The sequence below is a fragment of the Rhipicephalus microplus genome, chromosome 5 (assembly GCF_043290135.1).
Source record: "Rhipicephalus microplus isolate Deutch F79 chromosome 5, USDA_Rmic, whole genome shotgun sequence".
In the NCBI taxonomy this organism is placed as follows: domain Eukaryota; kingdom Metazoa; phylum Arthropoda; class Arachnida; order Ixodida; family Ixodidae; genus Rhipicephalus; species Rhipicephalus microplus.
The window spans coordinates 41,008,368-41,036,154 of NC_134704.1; the positions used below are offsets into that span (position 1 = coordinate 41,008,368).

General features: G+C 43.3%; 2 protein-coding genes across 2 annotated transcripts in view; both read left to right on the forward strand.

Moving 5' to 3' along the window:
• The window catches only part of LOC119174674 (nucleolar pre-ribosomal-associated protein 1), a 341,215-nt gene that overhangs the window by 114,752 nt on the left and 198,676 nt on the right, over positions 1 to 27,787 (forward strand). The gene's annotated exons all lie outside the window — the stretch shown is intronic.
• Positions 1 to 27,787, forward strand: part of Lerp (lysosomal enzyme receptor protein) — a 91,530-nt gene that overhangs the window by 31,324 nt on the left and 32,419 nt on the right. The window contains exons 7-23 of the mRNA XM_037425690.2: positions 465 to 571; positions 1,211 to 1,369; positions 1,859 to 1,993; positions 2,552 to 2,701; positions 4,575 to 4,712; positions 5,303 to 5,468; positions 5,928 to 6,218; positions 7,155 to 7,317; positions 7,956 to 8,111; positions 10,827 to 11,030; positions 13,833 to 14,010; positions 15,000 to 15,293; positions 16,193 to 16,383; positions 24,655 to 24,735; positions 25,027 to 25,246; positions 25,808 to 26,173; positions 27,304 to 27,355. Coding sequence (XP_037281587.2) covers positions 465 to 571; positions 1,211 to 1,369; positions 1,859 to 1,993; positions 2,552 to 2,701; positions 4,575 to 4,712; positions 5,303 to 5,468; positions 5,928 to 6,218; positions 7,155 to 7,317; positions 7,956 to 8,111; positions 10,827 to 11,030; positions 13,833 to 14,010; positions 15,000 to 15,293; positions 16,193 to 16,383; positions 24,655 to 24,735; positions 25,027 to 25,246; positions 25,808 to 26,173; positions 27,304 to 27,355 — 3,051 coding nt within the window. The remainder of the gene's footprint in view (positions 1 to 464; positions 572 to 1,210; positions 1,370 to 1,858; positions 1,994 to 2,551; positions 2,702 to 4,574; positions 4,713 to 5,302; positions 5,469 to 5,927; positions 6,219 to 7,154; positions 7,318 to 7,955; positions 8,112 to 10,826; positions 11,031 to 13,832; positions 14,011 to 14,999; positions 15,294 to 16,192; positions 16,384 to 24,654; positions 24,736 to 25,026; positions 25,247 to 25,807; positions 26,174 to 27,303; positions 27,356 to 27,787) is intronic.

The following is a 27,787-nucleotide window of genomic DNA, read 5'->3' on the forward strand; positions in this document are numbered from 1 at the left end:
CATGTGCTCAGATTTGGGTGCACGTTAAAGAACTCCAGGTAGTCGAAATTGTCAAAATTTACGGAGCCCTCCACTACGGCGTCTCTCATAATCATATGGTGGTTTTGGGACGTTAAACCCCACATATCAATCAATCAATCATTCTTGATGTGGCAATGGGGGCAGGCAAAAATTTGGTAGTTAGGGGAAGGCTCCAGCTTCCCTTCCCCCACCCCTCCGTCGTCTCCCCTGGGGCTCAGTCTACAAAAAGCGTGCTTGCGCAAACATTTGCATTGCTTTGCTTTTGTGTTAAATATGTTCTCTTACTGGAGTGTTGCGATTGTTCTCAGTTTATGTAGGTAGTACTTCGTTCAACATAGATTTAAATGAAATGCTTTATTTTTAGACCTCTTCTCATTGCATTGTTGCACACTGAAATGTAATTTGACGAATCATGGCGTTTGACCAGTGTTCACCTGTTCCAGGCTCGTGGACGAAGTAGTTACGATGAAGTTCAAGGACGGTAGCGAGTGCGGTTCATCGGGATCAATGTGGTCGAGCGACGTTCATTTTGTCTGCAACAAACGAGAAGGTACGTATGCTTAAGCACTTCTTGGCCACTTTGTTCATGTTGGGTACTTGTGCTCAAAGACATAAACGGGACACTAAAAAAGAACAATGACTTGGTTTACATTGACAAAATGCACTTTGAAAACTCTAATGCTATATGTTTCACTATATATAGTTCATTATTAGCCGAGAAAATCAAGCTTGAAGTTTTATTTTAAAATTTCTCGCCAGTCTCCACACAGGATGTAAGGAATTTCAAAATGTATTTGTAGTAGTATTTTCGTTGCATTGGCTCGACATTTCCTGAAACTTCGTATGCTTTTTTTCGATTGGAAGCTACATAGGACCCAGTAGACGCTTCCAAAATTTCCTACATGTACGGTGTTTGGTGTGGGTATCTGAAGGTGGCGTCGTCGCCCGCATTTTATTTTTGCACGGTTTCTGATTACTAAGGGTCGTGTTCTGGTTAGAGGTACAATTTCGCAATCCCGAAACGTCATTTAATAATACGTGAAAAATCGTTTTGCTCTTTAGTGTCCCTCTCAGTGTCATGTGTATACACTTTGGTCATTCTACATTTCCAGCTGTCAACGAACTTATTTTATCAATTTGTTTCTGCCTGTGAGTCGGTTCTAATCGCACTTTTGTGGGTTTGTTTCAGGGCACGGCGAGATGCAGTTCGGCTGGTTGGATAGTAGCGCCTGTACTTACCACTTCATCTGGGAAACGGCTCGCGCCTGTCCAAAGGCTCTGGAAACTGACTGCATTGCAGAGAATGGGGACGTTCGGGTCAACCTCTGGCCACTTTCACGTCGTGAAGGTGAATTTTGATGCATAGTTTTTTAGTGCCTTTTGCATCTGCCGAAGCATCTGGAAGTGGCTTTGCTAGTTTTTGTTTACAGGTGCCTTGGTGTTCTTTGATGTCCTTAGTTCTGAGCTCCTCCCAGTTGCTCATCGCAGTATCTCGAAATTCCGTGCACCAGTAATCTTGGTTGCGAAATAAGTCAACCAAGGGAACTGACAGAAAATTTACTCTTTGCAAATGGATAAGAGGCATGTGCATCAGCCAGACATGATTAGCTTTGTCAAGAAAGAAAGATATGCAGTACCCTATAAGTTCCTGTATGTGTCGAAAAAGTATGATATGCCAACTTTAGTGAGATATCCAAGTGGCATAAAGTTAATCGTGTAACATCGTTGATGCTGTAGATGAGGTAGCATGTTGTACTTCAAACACTGCTGTGCCACGTCACATGCTTTATGCTAACGGTCTTTTAAACTGTCTTCAAGGTGTGTCGTTGTGTTACAGGTGGTACTCCTTGGACTGCTCTGGGCAGCTTGAAAAGTGACAAGGAGAGTGTCATATTGATGAACGTATGCGAAGGCCTTGGCAAGACAGAGGTTGGGAAGGAGTGTGGAGCCACCAGCACTGTTTGTGTAAAGAGTAAGTTGGCGAGAGGCAGGAGCTGCCATTGCTAAATGTCTTTTGGCCAGTTATTCGCATGTTGGGTAGAATCGCAATGTCTGGACATGAGGCTTTGGGCTCATTAGGGACACTTTTGCCGACTCAGATTTCATAATGTTTGTTGAACTTGAGGAAATTCATGAATCTGAAACTGCTATTTTCGAAGCCATAAAGGCCATCAAGTTAATCAATAGTGCTTAAAAACTCGCCACTTTTGCTTTGTGCTAAAAAATACTGGATTTTGATTTGTGCGGCTTTGAGGTTTATAGAAGCCACAATTTATTCCATGAGCCAGTCTGATCTGCTCATCTCGTGTTGATGATTCACCATTTATAGATGATTTATTCGAAACATTGCAGAGGCATTCCTGTTACAAGTGCAAGAAAAATCATTGCTTGTTGTTTTTATGCTCAAGCAATTAGTCACCGAATCTTTGTCTTCTGTGAATGCTTGAAAAATCTCGAATTTCTTTTGCAAAAGCTATTGCGTGCCCATTGTTGTGTATGCCAAAATTCACTTTTTTTTTAATTGTTGTAGAAAGCAATGGAAAGAGCGCCATCTATGGAACGCTGCCAGCTAATCTCGTGTACGACAAGAGCAGCAGAACTGCCTCGATGACCTCGAAAGGTGGTCCCTGTTGGAATGGCAAAAACCTTCGTTCTGTAATTACTTTCATCTGCAAACCAGGTAACTCTTGGTTCTAGCCCACTAATGGTTCTCTTCTGTTTACACTAAACAAAAGGAGAGCACTGTAAACTTCTGGACAGCACTGTATATTTACAAGGAGCACTGCCAACTTACGGAGAGTACTTTAAACCAAAGGAGAGTACTTTAAACCAAAGGAGAGTACTTTAAACCAAAGGAGAGTACTGTAAACTTGAAGAGAGTTCCGTAAAATGAGAATACTGTAAACTTTACAGTACTTCCATTAAGCTGTATGCGATAGGACCAGGAAAATGTACACCACTTTACAGGAGTTTAGTGACAAATAACTCGTATGCAGTTTCCTAGTATGAAACCAAGCATAGTAGGGGCATTCGTTCCGTTAAAGCAGCAGTATTGTTTAATAGATTCCCATTTAATGAGACTCCACGTATTATGTTTGAATTAGCATTGACCTGGCTCTATTAAAAAGACATGATCTTAAATCAAAAAAGTCTCCTATATCGCCAATTCAGTGTGCTGATAAGCGGGCTCCAAGCACAGAAATTGATTCTTCTACGAATGATGAGTCAGTCATTTAAATCTCAAGTTCTTAGGTGTTTTGCTTGCAAACCTTTTATCAAATTTTCTTGTGCCGAGGCTTTAGATTTCTCAGAATATTGGCTAATAGAGCATTATTACATCTATGCATGTTAATATTATAAAGAAGTCTTTCTTATACAAACTGTTTGGTGAAAGGAAATTGGATAGTGCGCTGATTACCCCAGTCTACAAGTGTAATGCATGCAACTGTTTCGAAATCATTTTCTTTGTGCATAATGTTGCTCTATAGCAAGGGGAAACCTTTTATTTCTGTAGCGCTAAGTACGAGTGGCAATATTGATACATTGCAGGCAAAGCGGTATTACAACTGCCAGTGCCAGTGGTTTTTGTAATGTTAACAAATAACATAAATATTAATAAATATACGAAAAGGTGCACTTTCGCAAATTGTGAACACTAGCGGTAAGTATGCATTACCAGGCAGCTATTGAAGTGTGTGATGGGGTGGGTGCACAAGGCTTGCAAAAGCTTGTACCACTGTTTTTTTTATAGAGAAAAACAAGTTACGCGACCTTTGCATGCTCTTGTCATAAGTCGTTTCTTTAAGGGAGCCCTGCAACAGTTTTTGAGCATGGTCGGAAATCGTCACTGATGGGCAGTCGAGGCTCCCAAGAACACGCAAGCCAAATATTATAGTGCGGCACGCGGCCTGGGATTCACAATAAGTTCTCAGTCGACTAAAAATCTTTCTCTTCTCTCAACAAATGACGCGGCAGGCTCAAGAATCGCTTGTCGCATACATTGGCTGATTTAAGCATGGCACACTCTGTCGTTACTGGCGCCACCATGGAAGGGCCTGATTTGTCCACATGCGCCTGCACTGAAAAGCCATGTAACTGAAAAAGAAAGTGTTTAAGGTCACGATGGGCACTTTTGCACCATTCCTCCCTGCTTGGCTTCCAGCGCATTCGTGGTTATGAGAGAAGAAAAAATGCAGTTGCAGCGTGCGACAAATCTTTGTAACTGCGCTCGTACTGGACAGACTCTGAAATTTTTCGCGGTGGTGGATTTGCGAGGCAATCGGCTGCTTCAGTGAATACATTCTGTGGCTATTTAAGAAAGTGTTGCAGGGCCCTTTTCACTCCTGCCACAACTGCTCAAACAAAAGTTACCCTACACAAAATTCCTGTGAGTATAAGTAGTCTGTATTGCAAATATATGAAGTACTGTTGGTTTTGATAGATTAGAGCTTGAATATGAATGTGGCGGCATGATGCACTATTCTGTGTTATTATAGGCTGCCAAGTGCATGTCCCCATCATTGTTGTACATAATTTCTGGTTTGCCTTTCTAGGTGCCGTTTCCACAAGTCCACAGTTGGTCCGTGAAGTGGAGTCCGAGTGTCTACTGGAATTTGAGTGGCACACTGCTCTTGCCTGCCCGCGGGTGTCCCATGTCGGTCAGGACTGTCGAGTCTACAATGATGCTCTGGGTAAATGCTTTCGATGTGCAATCTGGGTCGTAACTGTGCAGTTACTTGCAGCAACCTTCCAGAGGCTCAGGAAACAATTGTTTCCGTAGTTTTCCTTTTAAAGACTGCTAGGGAGAAGCTTTATTTGAGGAGATTGTAGGGTGCTGTTCTTCGACTTTCGGAAGGTGCTACTGCTTTTGCACAGCAGTACAGTTAAGACTTGTGGCTTCACTAACAGGCATTCACTATGCTGGTTAGACCAATCTATGTGCTTCGAAAGAGAGGCCCTCGGAGTGAGAGGGCCTGATAGAAAGCAGTTTGTAAGCCTTTTGTAGGCATTTACGATTCTGTAGTGTTCGCAAGTCGTTCAGTTTTTTTCGGTTCTGCCAAGGTAATAAAGACAACTAGGAAATTATTGCATCTACCAGAACTAGTCTGTCATCTTGTTAGTAATGCCAGTCAACAAAAGCAGGCCACGTCCGTGCAACCGTATATATAGCAACTTTACCTGATGTTTTTCAAACTTTGTTGCGGCGTGGGGTTGTTGCCTTTTCGTGCTTTCCTGTAATAGTTCTAAACAGGCTATGTTCTTCCCTTTCCTGCCATTCTAGGCTTTGAAATCGATCTGAACCCTCTCAAGAGCAGCAAGCCATATGCATTGCAGCACGAAGGTTATCGTTTTTTCATCAATGTATGTGGCAACGCGAGTGAATCTCCATGCGCTGGTGACATCAGGAGTGCGAATGCATCGGTGTGCCAGGTGTCTATTGCTGATGGGTAAGCTTTCTGTTAACTGTCACGTTTGTATAGTGCACGTTTAATTTTACCGACTTCATACAGTATGATGGGATGTGGCGGCTTACCATTTCATGCATTTTTCTGAAATGTAAATGAACGGGTAGCACTATGTAAAAACGGGGTTGTACTTCTGTAGTCGAAATGGCATCGCAGGCAGCTTCCTTGAACAGAAAATTTCCGAGCGAATTTTAAAATGCAATCATACAACTTGTTTCAGGCACTGCCTTAACATTTTTTTGTCATAGTGTGTGTTCAAATACAGTATGTGGACATGAGTTCTTTGAACCTCAACGTTACTCCTGGAATTTAGTGGCAGTTTAGGTCACTCTGCTGAAGTGCTCCAGCTCTGCAGATCGTGATGATTTATCTTGTGCATTCTCTTTTCTTTGTTTTAAGCACCATGAAATGCACCTTATCTTGGTGTTCCTTCTATTGCAGGCGCTTCTGGTCTCTTGGCCAGGCCAACACAAAGTTGACATACATCGACGGAATGCTGAACCTAACTTACACCAATGGAACCCCCTACAATGACGCTGCCAGAACTCCGCGGTCGTCTAGCTTGACCTTTCTGTGCGACTACGAAGCCGGCATTGGCCAGCCCGAGTTTACGGACGAAGCCAGCCGCACTTACGCCTTCGCCTGGCGCACCAGCTATGCGTGCCCACCCACTTACTTTGTGGGTTGTGTGTACAAGGATCGGCACACAAATCTAAGCTACGATTTGTCGAGGTGAGTCATCTAGCAGTTTTGCTGTTTGGCGCAGTCACTAGGTTCTCGTTGCACTTGTTGTGAAACATGAACGCGCAAGTGAGAACTATCTTGTCTGGGTCTTCATAGAACTGTGGAGCCTTGGGCATGTGTAAGCGGCATCACTCTAGTCAATAATGCATCGAAAATGTAATAAAAAGTTGCCTTTGAATTATTTTCAATGTCGTCGCCAACGTGTAGTGTTTGTGCCGTTTTTACACGGGCATTATGTTGCAACTCATATTGGGCATGACTGTACATCCTGCTGTTTGTTTTTGCTGGCGTGGCAAGGGAGTTGTCCGGTGGTATTTGAGACCGGGATAATTCCATCAGCCGAAGTTTTCGAAGGCTCCCATTATTATTTGTGGTGCACGGCACTTTCTTAGTCTCCACACCTGTCAGTGTTGGCTTTTTGTGCATTAATGCATGACATCTGTGTGATGCTTCATGTTCGCTTTTCTAAGAAAGGCTGGGAGTATGTTTATGCATAGCAAACTATTTAGTGAGAGGAACATCTGTGTTTTGCAGTTTGTCATTGGCTCCCCTGTTGAAATGGAAATAAAACAGCAGATTAAATAAAAATCTAAGTAAAAGTGACAATGATACGTATGTTGCTTAAAAAAAATATGCTTTCTTCCTAATGCATCAAAATATTCAGACAATTGCAGAAAATTTTGTGTACATGGGGGGCCAGCTATAAGTAATGGAGAAGTGGTGCCCATTGAGAGGCTGGGTCATCGGTTTTGCTGGAGGGGTAAAAGCTGCCTGTGGGCTCTGTGTGTGGGGATTGTAGTCAACAGCTGGCGTGAGTAGTTAGAGCAGAGTCATTCGACTGGTCTTTCATTGTTGCACAATGGCCTCGCACTTCTTGTTCATGTCGTAACGACGTGCCGTTCGTTCGTTCTTTTGCCCCGTAAGGCTTAACCAAGCCAACCCTGACGGAGACTGGATAGCAGAGGAGCATGAGGCCAGTCTCACAATCTTTGCTTACGTAAGCGTGTGCCGTCCACTGAAGCGTGCTCCACGGGGCTGTTCCTCCAAAGCTGCGGTCTGCATTGTTCACTCGTACCGTAATGGAACGGTAAGGGGGCCTTCTATCAATTCCCGCATGCTAAGATCAATACTGAAAGCAATGTGGCCTTGTTGAAGAATATCTGAGCAGCTGGTATAATCAACATGAAAAAAAAAAAAAAATTCTCAACTTACCATTTCCTGCATCCCATCCCATCACAACCTATTTGGTCTGGGCACTTTCTGTGTGTGGTGTCGCCATCTCGTGCTCTGAAACTCTGCTCGCCTTGCCTCCACGCTTTTTTTCAAAAAGTGCACTTGTGTGCACACTAACACTTTTTGTCAATCATTTATCCACAAAACCTACACAGAATAATCTTTTTATGGTTCTGACAGCCACTATCAAAGACTTCATCTCCTCTTAAACATATCAGCTAGCATTTCATAACCATAAGTCATGCTGTAATATTTGGATTAGTACTGTTGCTTTTAGTTGTCACCTTTGCTTTGTTCTGTTCAGCCCACTCTCCACTCATGGGCTTGAGGGTAATGAGTTTATTAATCATGTGTAATATTTATTGATTGCTCAGAGAAGTAGAAACGTGTGAATATATGCAAGTAATACGCTACATGATGGACATGACTGGCCAGCTTCAACTTGCCTATCATAAATGTAACTTTCCCGACTATGCTTCTTCCTTTCCCTAGGAGAGGGTGGTGATCGCGAATGCCGGCCAGGCACGTAATGCTCCACGGAATGTGTCTGACCTTCTGACGCTCGAATATGATCACGGGGACCCGTGCCCATACAAGAAGAATGCAAATTACAGTTCCGTTATTCACTTCATGTGTGACCTTAATCAGGTAAGTCGACGGCTAGTTTGATTATTGCCTTGTATTGTGGTTTTGAAGTGTAGTAGTGTTGGGTTCGGCATTAGAAGCTGTGCTCAGCAGCAATGAAATTTTAGATTAAATAGAGGGTGTACAGACTTTTATGGTGTAGATGGCGTGTGTATTAGGAAAGTCATGTGAAGTGTCAAATTTTAGGTTTTGAAATTTGACCATAATCATAAAAATTGTGTGCCGTTGCGGATTTTAATTCTGAAGCTGATAAAGGTATCATCATTACTGCTTGCCACAAGTGACTCATGACAAGGGCGTGAACCACAGCTAGATTTCTTATAACTTTCTACGAAATAAAGAGGCAGACTCGAGCATATTCCTGCATCTATACAAGAGCCATTTCTTACTTCGTCTGTTCGCATGCAAGATTAGAGCTCATCTGCTTGCACCTCTATGTGAACAATAAATGTTGAGACTTGGGCTCGGTTTTCGCGATCATCCAGGTTATCGCACACCGAAACCTGTCTTTTTTTTTTTTACGGAATTGGACGATCTTTGCGATCTTTTAAGCATGCACGCTTCTGTGAGAGCACTGCAATATATACCGTATTTACTCGTGTAATCCTCGCATTCGCATGATTCTCGCACCCACGACATCACCCAAGGAAAAATAAGATTTTTTTTTTCCTCGAGTAATTATTGCGCCCCCGAAAACTGCCGCAATAATGTCGTCTGCTCGTTCCAGCCATTAATGATGATAGTGCGCACCATCTGGCGCCATCTCTTAAGCATCAAGCGTACTATTGCATGGATATTCAATCCAAGCCAAGCGGAAGTGGCCAGTGCGCGTTCCGGCGTGTTTTGTATGTTGTGTCGGTAATATTGGCACGTTATGGGGCGATACTGAAGCCGCATGGCTGCTTCAAGTTGCAAGTGATAGATTATGCGCTAAACAATGGCACCAAGGCCGCTGGTAGGCCCTTCGGAGCCTACGAGTTTTGTGTTCGCTACTGGTGATGGCAGCTGAAATCCACCAAGACGCGTTGGGCCTGCCGTGTGCCTAAAACTGGGATTGATGGTAAACTTTATTTCTTCAGAAGGAAACTGCAGAAGATTCTGTTAAATAGCCATCAGCCCAATACTGACGTCTTACGCTTACCTTTTGAGGGCTCCTGTTGAGCGACAAAAGTTATCCCAACGGCCGCAACGTCCACAAGCTTTGCGTATGGTATTCTAATTCTCGACTATTTGCTTCCACTTTTTGTGTCTCAAATGAATCTTGCCTTGTGTTGAACCTCTGCTTTTATTGTTGAGGTAAGTTCTAATTAGTAATTCTTAAAGCTTGCTGCAAGTTGCTGGTGTGAGAATCTTGATTTGCGGCCACTTCGTTTTCTTTTTTGCTCTCTGCCTTTTCGTAGGAAGTTTTCGCCGCGTAAGTCTCGCACCCCTCAACTTTGCAGCGATTTTCTGGCAAAAAAGTGCGAGGATTATGCGAGTAAATATGGTAGTAAACTTAGTCATGAGTAAACGTTAGAGAACAAATTGTTACTGCAAAGTATTATTTTCTTCACCACGCACATTAGCATAAGCGCGCATGTTGTGCCAATGTAATGTATTGAAGCAAATCTACTCTGTGGAGTTGCTCTAGAACAGTTGTTCTCAAATGGGGGTCCGCGAAACCATTTCTATGATGCGCGAAACCCCCACCTGCATTTTTCTTTAAGTGTAACTGTGCCACGTATTGATGAACTGTCCAAAATGAAGTGATGTGGCATGTTTGATGTTTTTGGTAGCAATTAGAGGCACCTGTTTCACGTTCCAGTTGTGTTAATTTACCTACATAACCCCCTACCATCCCCTCTGCTGCAAGGGGTCCCCCATTACCTTCCACGAGTCCACAAGGGGTCCCCGACACATCCCTGGCTGAGAACCACTGCTCTAGAAGATGCTTCTTTTTGCTGGTGCCGTGTACCCCTGATGCTTGGTTGCGGCTGTAGACCACTTGCAGGCTCTAGTCGATGCAAGTGGCGAGGGTGTCTGTGTTGACAGTAGCTCTCCCTTCTTGGCAGGGAGGGTGTTAATGGGACAGTTGAAGTTCTTTTATCTTCCGATAACTTGTTCTGCTGAACAAAAAAAATTTCGTTTCAAGATTACTTTTTATTATAACTTTTACAATTTCCAGTGTAGAGACTGGCAATGACGCCTTTTGTAACAGTTATTACATGCAAGAAAAATAAAAAAAAAAATCCAGGATCAAGCAGAATGCTAACCCAGGCTCTCTTGCATGACACGAGTATGCCACCGCAGAGCCTTGCAAATCCTTTGCAAAGAGACCCTATACAGCTGTCGCATCAGGCGGAGAACTGTTAACAAATGTAATTTGTCGGAAGAGTAAAATAATGCCAGGTGTTGCACAATGACATTTGTGTAATGAGTCGGTGATTTGAAGCGTCCCACTCACAACACTTTCAATTAATCATCCGTCACAGCATCACATAACGCCTTACAGATGCAGAGTAGATACCTCTCTTCTGCAAAAAAAAAAGATTAAGGCTATCATGACTTAAGGTGTAGTGGGTACCTTGCTACTGTACTTGCAGTGTACTAGTTTCCCCAAGAGAGGTTAACCACAATGGGCTCTAGGAAGGCTACTCCTCCAGCTATCATTGACTGTGCTGCATGTTGCGCGCAGGCATGACTAAACTTACATTCATGTGAGCATCTTGTTCACTTCAGCCCGAGCAGCTTCACTACCTGAAGGGTGGGGAGACCTGTCAGCACAAGTTCTTGTGGGTGACTCACATGGCCTGCCCTGTGAGTCATCTGGAGGCGCTCAACTCCTGCACACTAACGGACCGGCAGGGAACCACGTACAGTCTCTCTTCGCTGCACCTGCAGGACAGCTTCTACACGGTCACGCGTGGCGATGTCATCTATGAGGTGAGGAGGAAGAGCAGGGCAACTCTTGTTTCTATTCCGGATTTCTGTGTTGCCCAAGTGACCTGCAGAACTGCTTTAATCGTGTGTAGCCTTCATCAACGGCTTGTGGCTATGCAGTAAAACCTCGTTATAATGAAGCGGGATATAGCAAACTAATGGATACAATGCAGCAATTGTGATTCCCCTTGAAATTTCCATAGACGCCCATGTATTTAAAACCTCATTTTAAGGAAACAAAAATTTCCCCACAATGTGTATAATGAATCATTCCTCGTCCACAATGAGCATTTACTGATCATTTTAGTATATTCTCGATATCTTATAGCGCACGACGGTTTACCTCTCATCACGGTCGCGGTAATTCCCAGGAGTCTCTTGCCAACACTCGTGTGGGAGAGTCTCCCCGCTTCCCTTCTCCTCTAGAGCTAATGGACCCGCCCTCGCAGCAACTCGCGCAAGTGTGCGCATCAGTCGGCCTCCCCCTCTCCTATAGAACTTGTTGACCCACCCGCTCATCTGACCTCCTTCTCCCCTTCAACTCTGCGCTGGGGCCCCGCACGCTGCTGGGGCGGCGAAGATTGTGGATTTTTTCTTTGTCGTTCGCTGTGGAAGAGCAACACCACCTCTATCCGTTTCCGCCGCTAGACAAGAGATGGGCAACGGCAGCGGCAAACGTTAGCGCAAAAATATAACAATTGAGCAGAAGTCGGCAATGTTGAAAGCTCTTAAATTTGGTATTGAGAAAAAAAAAAAGTGGCCGAAGATTTCGGCGATGTGTGGGTGCCACAGGCGACCAGGCCCAGACGTTGGACGCTCTCTTTGACGTCGGTGCCAATGTTGATGCGGTGACAACCGAAAAGTTGTCAGATGTGGAAATTGGTGACGGGCGTGCAATGAAACAGTGACGAATATGTCGACACCCCGGAGCCTAATGTTCGCGAACCCAACGTACCAACGCCCGAGCAAGCGCTGGATGCGACAGACCTGCTGTGCCACTTTTTTGGTGCTTATGATCACGGCGAGGACGGACTTGAAATAGCTGCTGCAGCTCAAAAAGCAGTCATCCGCGGGAGGAAGGGTCAACAAAAGTCTATTGAGTACTATTTTTCTTTGAAGTGATCTGTCAGCTGGTGTGCTGAATTGAATGGAAAGAAAGTGCATTGTTCTTTATTATTTTGCTGGTTTTTCTGCCTTCCGACGGCCGTTTTAATCTGCGCGGAGGACAGTTGTGATATTCATTGCCGAGTACAGTCTCTCTTGCTGGCTAATTGCTGTTAGAAATGGATATTAGCTTTAACAAACTAATGGTTATAACAATGTAATTAGGACTCTCTTTTCAACTTCGTTATAATAAGGTTTGACTGTAACGGCCAGCAGAAACATCTTTGGGGTTCAGTTACTGCATTGAAGGTTACCAGAATGTGGTTGAAGTGTGTGAAAACAGATTTTCTTTGCTCTAAACAGTGCTGTCTTGTCTCGCATTTTCAATATTCAAGCAGAAAAGTACTCCATTGAATACATTTATGACAAGCAAAATTTCTTAGTTCTTCACATCCTGATAATTCATTACAGCCATGTTAGTAAGTCTTGTTCAGCAATGTTAGTAAGTCTTGTTCAGCTGTAACAGCCCTGGCACACACTAACTAGCGTTCTGGCTTTTCCTTGTGTACTCTAGTGCAAGCTTAAACCAAAATGCTGACAACACATAGTGTATTTTATCTGGAAACAGTACAAATCTTGACGCATGCTTGAGCATGGAGGTAGCGGGCAGTCACTCAAAACTCGGAGAGTTCATGCTTGGAGGGGCCCTGAAACACTTTTTCAAGTACCCATGGAATGAATTCACTGAAAGAGCTTATTGCCTCACGAATTCAACGCCGCAAAAATTTTAAGAATTCATATAGTGCGAGTGGAGTTACTAAGATTTGTCGCATGCTGCAATTGCATTCCCTTCTCTCGCCCCCAATGAAAGCGCTGGAAGCTAAGCAAGGAGGGATGGCAGGGGCAAAGAAAACACCTCACCCGCGCCTCGTGACCTTGACCACTTTTTTCTTTTTTCAAATGCGCAACTTTTTCTGTGTGATCGCGCTTGCACGTGTGGACAAATCGCGGCCTCCCGCGGTGATCTCTGCAACGATTGAACGCGCCATGTTCAAATCAGTCAATGGCTGATAGATGGGCTTTCTCAGAGTGATCTTTTGAGCATCTTCCGTAATTTGTAGAGAGAAGAGAAAGCAATTTTTAGCTGACTTTGATCATTTATTGTGAATTGCAGGCCGCCTTCTGCGCTCTAATATTTGTCTTGAGTGTTGTCGAGAGCCTCTACTACCGATTGGCAGCGTTTTCTGACCATGCTCAAAAGTGTTGCAGGGACCCTTTAAGGTGTAACACCCTCCAAGTACGCTGAGCTGCCGTGTGCTATTTCTCGAGGCTGAGGCCAATTCTGTTTGCAGACATTTTGAACATGGGCTGTTAGTCCTATCTCATTATTTTTTTTAAAGACTGCAGTGATGCTGTATGTCAAATGTATGTATGTGTCCCTGCGTATTCATGTATTGTGCATTCAGGCGCGCAGCATCTCTAAGTGAATATTGTGTACGTATCTCAAAGCACCAATTTGTTATACTCATGTTTGTAGTTATGTGAAAGTCAGTTTTTTTGTATTTCTACTTAAACGTCATGATTATATGAGAAAAAGATATGATGCTCTGTCGCAAACTTTATGAGCCTTCTAGATGAGACAAATGTACCTTTTTTTTTTGCTTTTGTCATTGTCTGAATTAAATGTTAAACTCCCCTCAGCTGAATGTGTGTGGACCAGTGCACGGAGGCCACTGCTCTGGCAAGGGTAACACCAGTGTATGCATGGTGAAAGGCTCTTCTGCCAAGCAGCTTGCCAAAACTAACGGCATGTCCCTGACTTCGGACGAGCCTGGCTCACTTCGCCTGACCTACGTGGGCAACTACAGCAATCACACTGGTGAGGGGAGCACTTTTGTTGATGCAAATTCTGAATTTGAAAGCAACAGTGTAACTCTACTGCTCAAACTGGTTCCTTCAAGTCGACTGATTTAGCTTGCTAAAGTTGAACATACCATAATATTTGTTCAAATGAGCTCATTAGTAACTCGGAGATCAAAGTAAGCTCTTTATAAAAACCATATCTTCTGGATCTGGAAAAAAAAAAGCTAATGCTTGTGAAACTGTTAAAAAACTGAATTCCTGCTTGCCCTCTTCGTTACTGCAACGATCTCCCTTCTCAAGCACCCGCCAAGGTGGAGCAGTGGTTATGCTGCTCTGCTGTGGACTCTGAAGGTTCATTGCATTTCAATGAAGGCAAAAGGCTAGAGGCCCCGGTACTCATAATAAGATGCATGTTAAAGAATGCCAGACATCTCTCATGCTAGTCGTATTATAATTCTGGGGTGTGAATTCCAACAATTATTAGATTGTATTGATCGCTGAATGTATTGCTAGTTGAAGCTTAAAACACTGGTGCATCCATAAGAAGAAATGGAAGCTGCTGTATTGTATTGCTGAATGTACTATGCACTGCTAAAAATGAAGTGATTTCTTTGAGACCAGGTTTTCATAAACAACAAAACGTAGTGTCGTGCCACCAAGCTCCAGGTCACGGGTTCAGTTTCCAGCCTCAGCAGCAACTTTTATTTGAATTGAAAATGCTGAACTGTTTGTGTATTTTAATCAGGTGGCCATTAAAAAACGCCAGCAAGTCAATAATCCAGAGGCCTGATTAGTCACTAATGAAAGATTTGCTTGCCAGCTTTGAAAATTATTCATTTCAAGGGGCTCATTAGTAACTTATCGATTGAAATGAGCTCTTCATAAAATTCATGTCAACCTTTCGATCTGAAAAAAAAAAAAAAACTCAACCACACGCGAGATTGTGGCACGACTGTATTCCCACTATCTCTCTTCATTACTTCAACTGTCCGCTTTCTCACGCAGCCGCAGCCTTCAAAGTGGTCATCGATGCCACCTGCAACGAAGGTACCAACGGCCACCATATGTCCCTGCTGAAGGAGGAGCCCTTGCTCTTGGTGTTTGGCTTGTCCACACCCCTGGCTTGTGAACCAGTGCCTGCGAAGTGCGTCTTTGATGACTTCTATGGCTACGAGTACGACCTGACGCCCCTCCAGCTGAGCACCGGCAACTGGGAGGTGTACCACTCCAAGAGCAATCGCCACTTCCACATCTCCTTCTGCCAATCACTGAACCCGAGCCCGGGCTACTCCTGTCCACGTAAGTAGTCCCCCCCCCCCCCCCCCTTCTATAATGTTGACTGTGAACACCTGTAACTGCTGTTACAACACGTGCGTACTTCCGCTGTTCAAATAAGAACTGCTGATCCAGACTATGGGAACAAAATATTTTGTGAAGCTTTTTTGCGGTATGTTAAATGTGTCAATAAATTTAAAAAAGCAGCTCCTCCATTCACCTAAAAAAAAATGACATATTAAAAGCTTAAAGCGAGGGGATAAAGGCTATAGTCAGTTCCAAACTAATGAACTCTGCAAGCCCCACCCTTAGAACTGGGACACGCCCACTCATTACTTGAGTCATTCTATCTGGTTCTTGATTGAAATGTATTTTCGTCGACTAATGTAAATACTATGCATATGAAAGGTAATGGTTAGTCATTGCTATCTGAAATGCTACGCTTGGTTGAGCAGCGATTTTGGAATCCATTGCCTACACAGGAAGGTAAACTAAATTTAGCACTTGAGAAATGCTTGACGTCACAAAAACGAGTAAGCTTTATCTGATAGAGCACTTATGAAAGTTCTGTGCTGGAGTTGACAGCAGTGGCTGTCAGCACTGCTGACAGTTTCTTTTCTTGTATTGCAGCAGGCTCACATTCATGCTGCTAATTCATGTTTGAGCTCCCATAACTCTCTCCCCCTTCCCCCCTCTTCGTGGTGCCAATACCTCAAGTGTCAACTCTAGCACTGTAACATAGGAGGGACACACCTGCTTGGCAATTCAGTCTGTCCTTGTGACTCGTGTGTGCTACCTTTTCTTTTTTACTGTTGCACTAAAAACTTGAGTGCTGGAACCAGTGTGCCACACGGGAAACCAAGTGTCGTATTCTGGAGAAAAAAGTGCATGTTGTTACTTTGTGTTTTGTACTTGTGGCGCAGCTGGTGTCGCTGTTTGCGAGACCGATGCCCAGACGCCCACTCTGCCAGGCGTCAGTTGGGGAAATGCATACGGCAAGCCCACGGTTACCGGTGATGGTACTGTGCTCGTACAGTACCCCAACGGTGGTCCCTGCGCCAACGGCCATCGCACTCGCAAGACCGTCGTCTCTCTCATCTGCAACGATGAACAGGTGGGTTGTTGGCGGTGCTTGTGGTGGCCCTGCATGCTTTTCTAATTGAAACGTATGCACACTAAGACAGGCTTTTGGTATCTTCACAAACCCAGTTTGGTAATTATGTACAGCTGCCCAATTTTCTAACTTGAACGCGTGATTTTCAGCTGGCGAGTTGGAAAGTGCCATGTAATGGAGCACAGTGGCAAAATAAACAAGATAGTGCGCACATGCATGATGAACGGTCTTGTGCAATTGACTTCTGCTGGGCTGTATTGGGAAGTGCACACCACCCTCATTTCATTTTTACATAATAACCATCCTTTTTTCGTCCCTGAATGCTGCCACCATGTTTCACCAAAACCTCGTAAAAAAGTTACATCATACACACAAATAAGTTTGTGGTATCTGAAAATTCATTATAAAGGTATATCCTGAATACTGTACCTATTGCAAAACTATTTTTCCTTAACTTTGTTATAACAGATATTTTGTTATATACCTGTTCATTATATCGAGGTTAGAGTGTATTAAAAAAAAAAAAGTCAAGGTGTCGTGCTTGGGACAAAAAGGAATGAGATATACGAGCATTTTCTGTTTTTCTTCTGTTGTTCGTGTGACACTCTACTCTGCTGATGCAGAAAAATATCTGCCACTGAAAGTCGAAAACGGGACAAAAGTGAAAGGACAAAAAGGCAGATGGCATCAAGTCCGTTTCGTATAACAGACCTGGTTCAAAGCTACACCAGACTGTTCACTGCGTGCACAAGTGCAATTTACGTCATTCTGCCGCTATACTCTGTTGCATGGCGCTTATGAACTCTGGTTGACGCTCTCATGTGCAGGTTGAAAAAATGGTGAGTCGTACATGTAAAATAAAAAGAAACTGTAGTGTCTAAGCCAGCACGTCTGGCCATCAAATTGCACGTTGCAGCTGATCGCACATGTTGTTCAAGTTTGCCCATGTTTTCTCTTTTCTGAAAGATTGTTGTGCATTCTACAGTTCATTAATTGGACCTTGATCGGACTAGTGAAACTTGTTGAATTGTTTGGGGTTTTGAGTCGAGTAAGAGGCAGAAAAATAAAACTTTGCCAACTGTACTTGCGGTATTAGCTGCAACGTAAGGTTTCAGTTTCACTTTCAGTTTTTATTTGTTACAAAGCATCGATTACATAACACTTGTATACAGATGAGGGTCCCAGAGTATGAATACTGTAAACGGGACCCTCAGTTGAATACTACCACAAAAGTTAATTGAAACAATTGGCAGAAGATTAGCAGATGGCAATAAGAAACTCATACAAGGCAAAACAAGCAGCAACATGCTAGAACAGTTGAAAAAAAAAATATAATAAAAGAAAAGGCACAATGCAAAAAGTAATATAAAAAAGCAATGCAAGGAAAAGTCCAATATGACACACAGAAGCAATACAGAACAGAAAATGTGCGCAAAAAATTGAAGGGAAAAATGAAAATTTTACACGAAAAACGAGAATAAGTACATAAAGTAAACGAGGACAAGTGGAAAAAAAATTATATACCAGAAGTAAGGTAAGCGCTCTAGACTTAAAGGTAAAGTTTTATTGACGTTTTAAAAAGTAAGAGTGGGGGCAAAGATTTAAGTTCAAATAGCAAACTATTCTAAAGAAGAGTAGTAGAAAATTTAGATGGTTTTTTATCATAGTGCGAAAGAGTGTTAGCAACTAATTATGATACGGAGCAAACCTTGGGGGGGGGGGGGGGGGGGTAGTAGTCTTGAGCGAGCTACATTCAATATATTCGGAGAGCTGGGAATTAATTCACTTATAAAACATTATGCTTATGTTATACTGAAATAACTTGTTAAGTGATAAAATTGTGCTCATTAAGCCAGCTGAAGGCATCTGATTGTGGACAACTGTAAGTTATGATGCGTATGGCTTGATTTTGTATATGTTGGATGGAATGAAGATAACAATGATAGGTGTTACCCCAAACGATTATGCCATAGTTGATATGCGAATGAATAAGTGCAAAGTATAGTGAAAGCGATGCAGGAAGTGAAAAATACTGACTTGCCTTAATAAGGGCACGAATACCAAAGGCCGACATCTTTTTAATATGATTGATGTGTAGATGAAACTTCAAATGGCTGTCCAATGTCACACATAGAAATACCACAGAGCCATTCATGGGAATAGAATTTCCTAATGATAAGGAAGGAAAGTTTATTAAAGGCTTTTGATGGCGATGGAACACGGAAAAAGTTAGTTTTAGATGGATTAATAAGTAGCTTGTTATTGTTACACCATTTAATTAGGTGGTCAAGTGCCATATTCAGTTTATTTAGTTATGAACTTGTATATCACATACTGATATAGTTATATCGTCTGCACACAATAAATAGTGGCATAATTCGGTGTCTGGCAAGTCGTTAATATAAAAAGTAAAAATCAAAGGTCCCAAAATTTAACCTTGTGGCTCTCCTTAATTAGTAATTTTAGGAAGAGAAAATGTTTCACGTGCATATACCAGAAACTCTGTCTGTAAAATAAAGCTTTAAAATGTTAGAGCAGGGTCTGTGATACCATAGGCTTATAATTTACGATACAAAATTGTGTGATTAATGGTGTCAAAGGCTTTGGTAAGGTTGAGGAAGACGAAACTGATGAATTCTTTCTCATCAAGACTGTTCGTAATGAAATCTGTTAGACAAAGTAAGGCTAAATTAGTAGAACTTCCGGCCTGAAAACCGAACTGGCAAGATTTGACAATGTGGAATTTATCTAAGTACTTCGTTAGTCTGGACACAAATAACCTTTCAATTATTTTATTTAGGGAGGGGAGGATAGAAATAGTTGGGGAGCAGCTCTTTATTACCTTCCTTAAAAACTGGGATAAACTTAGCACATTTTAATACGTGAAAATTCGTCAGTTTAGAAGATTAAAATAATTATTGCACATAGGGGTTCGCAAACTACGTGAGCAACCAGCTTTAAGGGGGGACGCGGCCCTTGAAAACCGAAAAATCGCGAAAAAGTCGGTTTTTGAAAAACCACATTTTTGGGTTGTATGTCTCGTAAACTACCTATTCTGTAATTATCAGCACCTAATTCAACCGCAAAGTGCAAAAAAAATACTATTTTCGAGGCCGCCGCGGCGTCCAAAACGGGCGCAAATCCCGAAATCAAACCAAACTTCGCGCGCGCGCAATTCCCGGACCATGCGGCCGTCCCGCGCCATCTTGGTGTTGTTTTGACCGTGAATTCTTTCGCTCTCGTTCGCCGCCTTGCAAAATGGCAGCACAGTTGAGTCGGCAGCACAGTTGAGTCGACAGCACAGTTGAGACGCTATTGGCGTTTTCCCGCGATGCAACGCGGAGCGCTGATTGGCTAGAGCAGCGCATTCATATCTCGCGGGAGAAAGCGTGCCCGCCGTTGGCTGCTGTGCAGCAGCGGGGGCTGTCGCTTTTCTCGATGCCGCGTCCAGCGCGCTCGCTTCGTTGTTGCTCTCTGCTCCGTCCGCCTCGACAGACGTCTGCTTACAAGCCGCTCTTCGCCTTGTGCTATCTTTTCGGTCATTTTTTCTTGTTTTTTTTTTCTTTTTGCACTAGTTCTGTGCCTTTCGTCTTTGTTGTTGCGGGCGATGCCGGCAACGAAGCCGAAGTCAGTGCGGAAGTCCGGTGCGCGGAGGCGCGCTATGCGGCTTGTACGATCATCGAAATTCCGCTATTCTGCTGCGGGTGCCGACTGCGTAGACGCTTGCAGCGACGGAACTGTGTTGTCGGCTGTCGCCAGTCGAGAATCCGACACATCGAGTGTGGCTGGAGCCGCAAATGCACCGAGTGTTTCAGAGATCGCCGGGCTCGACACGTGCTCCGAATCGATGCCATCCAGTGTGACACCGAGTGCTTCCGATATCGCCGGACCCAGCACTTCGTCTGAATTGGTGCCATCGAGCGTGACACCGAGTGCTTCTGATATCGCCGGACCCAGCACTTCGTCTGAATCGGTGCCGCCATCGAGCGTGGGTGGATCGTCACTTCATCTGCAGACGCGTTTCCTAACGAAGGAAGAAATCGATGCGAATGCGAAACGTCGTGACGCCGTTCGCGCTGAACTCGAGTCTACGCCGGCGACGCAAAAGAAATTTCAACTGATGCATCCGGCTCTTGCACCTGCAGTGACAAGTGAGGGCGAACATTTTTCGCTCGTTCAAATGAACATCTTTAACGTCGTGCTCAGCCGCACAGTGTGCAAAGAATGTTTGAAAGGTGCTATGACTGTCCGAGAGAGCACCAAGCTTGGACTTGCAACAAAACTTGAAGTCGTGTGCGCCTCTTGTGGCACCGTCGATAAATTATGGACATCACCCCGCAAAAAGGACACGCAGGCCTTCGATGTAAATGTCCGTGCCATAATGGCTATAAAGCAAATAGACAAGGGGCAAACAGTTCTTAATGACTTTGGGCTGCCATGAACGTCTCTTACAGAGGTCTTCACCACAAGACGTTTCAAAAGCACTTGAAAGAGACGTTCAGGAAGCCAGAGGCCACCGCTTTGGAGAAGTTTTATGCTGATTCTGCCGCAGCAGTGATCAAAACATATAAAGAAATGGACCCCAGCTTCTGCAAGGACATCACCGTAGTGTATGATGGCACATGGCATAAGCGGGGTCACACATCACACATCAGAGTGGGATCGGTAATTGACTTCTTTACTGGTCTCATCTTGGATGCTGTAGTTCTTTCAAACCACTGCCTTGGATGCCAAACAGGGCCCAAACCTGGAGATGCAGCATACGAAAGCTGGCAGAAGCACCACATTTGCCAGAAAAACACAGACGCAAAATCGGGAAGCATGTAAGTGGAGGCAGGCTTGACTCTCTCTGGGCGGTCTGTATCCAAGCATGGCCTGCGGTACACCACTCTTGTGTCCGACGGAGACAGCCGTACCTTCGCTGCCCTCACAGAAGAGAATGTGTACGGGCTAGTGCCAATTGTAAAAAAAGAATGTCTGAACCATGTTCAGAAAAGGATTCGAAGTGCTCTTCGAAATATTGTGCAGAAAAGTGATAAGCCACTGAGTGGGAAGGGGAAGCTGACTAAAGCCCTCATTGAAAAGCTGACAGGATATTATGGTTGGGCCCTGAGAAACAATTCAACTGACCTAACAGCCATGCAGTGTGCAGTGATGGCAACATATCACCACGTCACATCGACTGACCAGGACCCTCACCATGAACTTTGCCCAGAGGGGGCTCAATCGTGGTGCCGCCATAGAGCTGCAGAGGCAAAGCGTGAGCCACAGCCAAAACATAAACACAGCCTACCAGACTATGTTGCTGCAGCTATGCTGCCCATCTACGAAAGACTGTCACAAAAGTCGCTTCTTCAGCGCTGCCTGGGAGCGAAGACGCAAAATGCATCAGAATCATTCCACTCCATTCTGTGGTCTCTGATGCCGAAGGAACAACACTCATCCTTGATCGCGGTAGAAACAGCACTGCATGAAGCAGTGCTGCGCTACAATGCCGGCTGCTGCAAAGCAACCCAAGTGATATCGGACTCCATTTGACTTCAACCAGGTCATCTGGCCATCCAGCGAGCTCGTGAAAAAGACGCTTTACGCCTAAAAAAGAATTCTAAAAGACACCAAGAGAAGATGGAGGCCAGGCAAAAGAAGAAAAGAGTGCGCCAGGACACTTCTAGCTACTGTGCTGGAGCTTTTTGAAGAAAACACGTGTTTTGAACTTTCTCGGCCTGTTTTCTCAGAACGGATTTTTTTGCTAGTTGTGGTGCTGAGGAAAGCAAGAACTCGAAAACCGTTCATCAGATTTGTGTGCCGTTTTTTTTTTATTCTGTTCCTGAATGACCTTGCAAGGGCGTAACAAGCTCCTTTTTTTTTGAAAATTGGTGCTGTTAATTTATAATAAACAATTAATTTTTGATGAATCTGGTCATTACTGGTTACATCAAATTCAAAGTTGCGTGAAAATTTTTTGGGGGGGGGGGGGAATTAAGAAAAACGGCTTTGTAGCGCCCTGGGATAGCTATCAAGGAATGACCACAATGAATTTCAGCTTTCTACTATGTCCTGGGATTTCTCACGACTCTTCCTCAGGCACCCATGTGAAGCACCCAGTTAAACCTCAATAACTCTGGAACTAAGAAACACAGCTTCGTGAAACTTAGCAGTTGTGCTAGTTTTATTGTAGTGAACAACCCCTGAAAGTTTCATCCAGATATCTTAAAAAATAAAAAAGTTCGGTCTCCAGGGTAGCCTCCCCCCTTAAGTGGCGTACTGAAATACCATCCAATCCAGGGCTCGTGTTGCGAGCGTTGCAGATAGTAGATAGCACCTCACTTGGCGTAAACGAGAAAAGATAAAATGAATTACAGGACTATTAATTTTAGGTTGAAAAGTTGACGGCTGACTGCCCTGAGGTAATGCAAAATGATTGGAAAACGCGCTAGCAATCTCGGCAGGCTGGCTTAAAGTAATGCTTTCGTGTTCAATTGTAGATATACCCATTGGCGAGTTATGGTTTATAAATTCATTCAGCAATTGCCATTGCTTTCTAGGGTTACTTTTATTCCGTACAAATTCCGCTTCGTAGTATCGCCTTTTCGCTTCCTGGAGAGTGCTAGTGAGAATTTTACAATACTTCTTGTACCTATTAAGCAGAGAACTATTGAATGGCTGTCTTTTGGTTTTATTTTACAAATTAGCTTTTTTCCTCAGGCTCATTGGTCATCCACAGGCTTTTCGTGTACCTAAATTGATTTTTACTGCGTACAACTCTAGAGGTGGTAGAAACTGCCTTCGTGAAAACATCTAAAAAATATATAAAAGCCTCCGTAGGCTCATGAATTAAATCGAGAGGAGACCAGTCGATGGAGCTAATTGAGATGAATTCGAACATTGTGGTAAAATATGAGGTGCCAACTTTAGAGAAATGGGCATCGGAAACTGCAAAAATGGGAAAGTCATCCGTAAGGGCAGTGTTAATAACACCTGCAGCAATCGGCAGGTTGATGTTAGTTCGAACATGATCGATAAGAGAATGGGAGCTTTCATCAGAGCATCGAGTTGGTGATGAGATTTGACATTCAAGACCATACCAACTAAAACTGTATACACAGCTTAATGTTTGTCACCCACTATCATCACACTCTTATTTTTTGATAACAGCTTGTTAAGCACGTTGGTCAAAGCGAGAAGGAAATTGGATACGTTGCGAAGGTTTTGCAAAGTAGACCACCACTTAAGTTGCAAAATGAACATTGAAGTGGAATTGGATTGCTAAAATTAAGCAGAAATTGAATGCTCACCCGATTTTTTAATAGAATGCATGCTTATAATTTGCAATTCTGGTAAGGAAAAGAGGAAGTCAGTGAAGGTTGTCTTCACCAGACAAAAATTTATTCGCTTTTTAATCGTGCTTCAGCTGCACAGCAGTTCTATGAACTACGGCGTGTCCTTATCTGTGCAATCAATGGCACATTTTATGGCTGGCCTTTATGGTAGTATGGATCGTGCCTGGACTAACCACTCCTTAAGTCCATCTTGTGACGCTTGATCTTGTGCTGTTTTGTCCTGTTATAAGGTATGGCCCTGTGGACAGCAAACAAAGATTAAACCATTACGTGCAGTGATCATGGTAGTAGAAAAGCCATGAGGGCTTGAGACAAACAGAATAATCGATGACATTTGAGGCATTGCATTACATGCTCAACCAATGTTTCACAGCTTTTGCATATGATTATCATGTTCAGTTTTCTTGCAAAAGCTTAAAGGTACATTCAATAAAAAATCAATGTGTACCTTATAAGTAAATTTCAATTTCACTGTACTGAAAGAACCAGTCTTGCCCAGAGAAGGTACTCGGTAAGCCAGAACACTTCTAAGAATATGTATACAGGTGGTGAAGCCACCTTGGAAGTTTGTGTACCAGCTATTTGTGGCATTATAGGTTTAGACAGTGTAGCGACCCCAAGCTGACGTTCGTGTGCTGAAGTTTCGGCGCGAAATTCAAACACAAATTTTTTACCTTAGTTTCCTTTTTTAATAACCGAGCTATGGTGGAGAGATAGTGACTATAGTTCTGAAAGAATAATTCATCTGTGTAAAGCGGTTCAATATTTTTCTTTAGTGCCCCTTCGAAAATGCTTTAGTTTCACAGAATGCTTCGTTACACCCTTGTAAGGTATTTCAGGTCTCTGAAATAAGTCTTGGGGCACTGTTTTTGTTCAATGCGCAGCTCATCTGCTTTTGCTGTTTTCAAATTTGCACATTTGCTTGCTGCAGGTTGGTCCCACTTTTGTGGCAGAGTCGGAGGACTGTGAAATGCTGTTCGACTTCCAGACGCCCGCTGCTTGTCCACTGAAAGTAAGAGCTTGTTTTGCAAACAAGTTTAGTCGAATCTCATGAGGTGGTGGAAGGGTTGTGAAAGAAATTGTCGACGACTCTATTCCCGCATAGCTGTATGGATTTTCTTCTGGCTTTGACTTCAATCGGGTGGTTGTCAGTTATCCTTTTTGCAAGAGCCGCTTCTGCCCATATACACTTCGGGAGGCTTTTGGTGTTTACGATGCCGACCTTGTTGTTCAAGTCAACGGGACTCGAGTTTTGCCGTTTAGTTGACCGTTTGGTTGCATCTCTCGTTCTTTTTTTTTTCAGATGTCCAAAGGTTCGGACTGCCAGGTGCAGGATCCGCGCTATGGATATGTCTATGACATGTCTGCGCTCAAAAATGCCTCTACAGATTACGAGGTGCGTGCTCCTGGTTTCACGTACTTGATCAACGTCTGCCAGCCTTTAAAGTCCGCAAAGTCAGGATGTTCGGGAGCTGCTGTGTGCCAGACTAAACCTGAGGATCCAGATTTCAGCGTGGATGCCGGTAGGTGACATTTATGTCAGTGAAGTGTAATAATAAATTAGTTTGAATGTGCTGAAAGCCATGGTGTTAATTTCGCTACCATAGGTTAAGTGAGAAAATTCGTGTAAAATATTTTTCTTGTATTTACCACTGAAATCTTCAATCGTTACGGCACAGATTTCAAGGTATTTTTTATATTTTGGCTACTTTGGCTCAACAAAATTTTCTGAAACTTGGTATGTGCAACGTCTACTTCTCTCACTAGAGAAGGCACATAATTTTCACATTGCGAACTATAGAAGCCCTAGTAGACTCCCTTAAAGCTATAACTTGACAGCAACTAGTGCAGAAACTGTAGCGTGGCTTTGCCCCTCTATTGGCACATTTTCCTGCTTACCAAGCATCTTCTTGAAGAAAGGGTGGTGGGTTTGGTATTGTGGAAGGGTAATTTACTAGTATGTAAAAAAGTTTTTTTTCCTCCAGTCTCCCTTTAAAGTGAGTTGATAAGACTCAAGAAAGCTCTTGTGTTGTAAACTAATCTGAAGTTATGTGCAGATGCTAGTTCTTGTTGTTCTATTACAGGCAAGCCTAACAGCACGCTGGTGTACAGGAACGGCTTGGTGACCCTGACGTATGCCCAAGGTTCAGGTGGTTGCAAAGGAAACTTCAACCGTACCTCTGTCGTCACTTTCGTGTGCGACCACTCTACGATGGGCTGGCAAGGTCCCGAATTCCTGTCGGAATCTAGAGACTGCACTTACACGTTCGAGTGGCGCACCATGTTGGCCTGCCCGCCGATTGTGAAGAGCGAATGCAGCGTGATGCACGGCAAGGATGGTCTCGTGGACTTGTCTCCGCTGTCAGATCCCAAGAACAACTATGTGGTGACGACGGCGAACGGGACAAAGTACGTTCTCAACGTGTGTCGCAGTGTCATCTACGGTCCTGGTACGTATTTTTTTGGGCAGCTGTTGGGTTGAGACATTGTTCTTACTTTGGCAGATAACATCAAAAACTTGTGTTCACAAGTTTTGATTACTGAGAATTTTGTGAAAAAGCTTGGCATTCGTGCAGAGTAGCTTTGGAAATTTGTGTTGGGTGTGTCGTGTTATTATAAGCTCCTTTTAACACTCAAGGAAGGCAGAACTAAGGTTTGCCTTATTTTTGTGGGAATTAATGCAGTAATAAAGAGCCTATTTCATAGTCTTTTATTTTTATATAATATTGCTATTATAATTGATTTAAGAATCTATCAATTTCACAATATAGAAGGTTATATTTTAAATGTTTGCATTTTTTACTGTATGCCTTTACCATCAATTGATTTTCCTGTTGGTAAGAGAGGCAAGGTTATTTTCGAAAAGCTCTCGTTGCCACCAAGTTCTCATCGCAGTGTTGACACTTGGGCGCATCATACTGCTTCAGTTTTTTTTTGGTTGTGCTAAGTCTGCCTTTGAAAGAAGTGACTTTTTTGAAGCTTCGAACTACAGTGTTGGAGCTTGACTTAAAAAGCTGTAAAATGTTAAGCAATATCACGCTATTAGTTGCTTCGGTAATGCACTCGAAATCGCGAAACCAATGCTATGTTGCAGCAGTGAGTTCAGTTAGTGTTTGTACATGGCCTTTTGTGGCGAATACTTTTGCGTATAGCTTTCTCAGTTTTCACAATTTCTCGGCAAGTTTTGTCTTGGAGCTGTGCTATTGCCAATGACTTCTGGTGAGAGAGCAATGGATCAGGCATTAAGACTTGCGTTTTGTCCATTAGCGGCATTATCTGAGGCAGTCATTCTGACATCACTTTTTGTTTGTCTCATTTCACTTTTCAAGCTTATACCCGTGAGTAGCATCCTTATTTTTTATAACACTCACCTTTAGTCTTTCTCCTAAACTAAGGTATCTCACAACCAGACATAACCTAGCTCGTCAGTGCATCAAATTAAAACATTTTGTAAACAAGGCTTTGTATTGTAGATGTAGTGAATATTTTTTTCAAGGATATAGTGCCTTAGATATATAGACCTAGTGACCAGTCTCGCCGGTCGGTACTTTGATTTGTGTGTGTGAATTTCGTTTTTCAGGTTCGGTGTGTGTGAAAACAGCTGGTGCCTGTGCTGTGCTTAAACCTCATGTGTAAGTTTCTTTTCTGACCTGAAACTGCTGCATTTTTTTTACAGTGAAAGCAGTTGTAAGATCACAAGAATGACAGCTTCTGGCACTGTAGTTTTCTGCCTATGATGTCTATATTCACTGTCACACGATACCAAAAAAAGAATCTGGATGAAATGGGGCTTGGTCTTGTCCCATCCCTATGGCAGCCCAGTATTCTGCCACAGAGCCATGTTAGTGCATGAAGCTCCTTCACAAAAAGAGCGTATACCGGCTTTATGTTGAGAAGAAACCTTGTTAACATGTGTAGTATATTGTGGTAGAAGGGTAAAACAAGCAGGCGTTCCACAACGTGGCAGGTAGCAAGTGGGTCGTTGAAAGCTTCCAATGCATTACAAAGGGCTCAGCCATAATTCATCAGCCACAGCATGAACAGGGTGCACATAATGCCTTAGA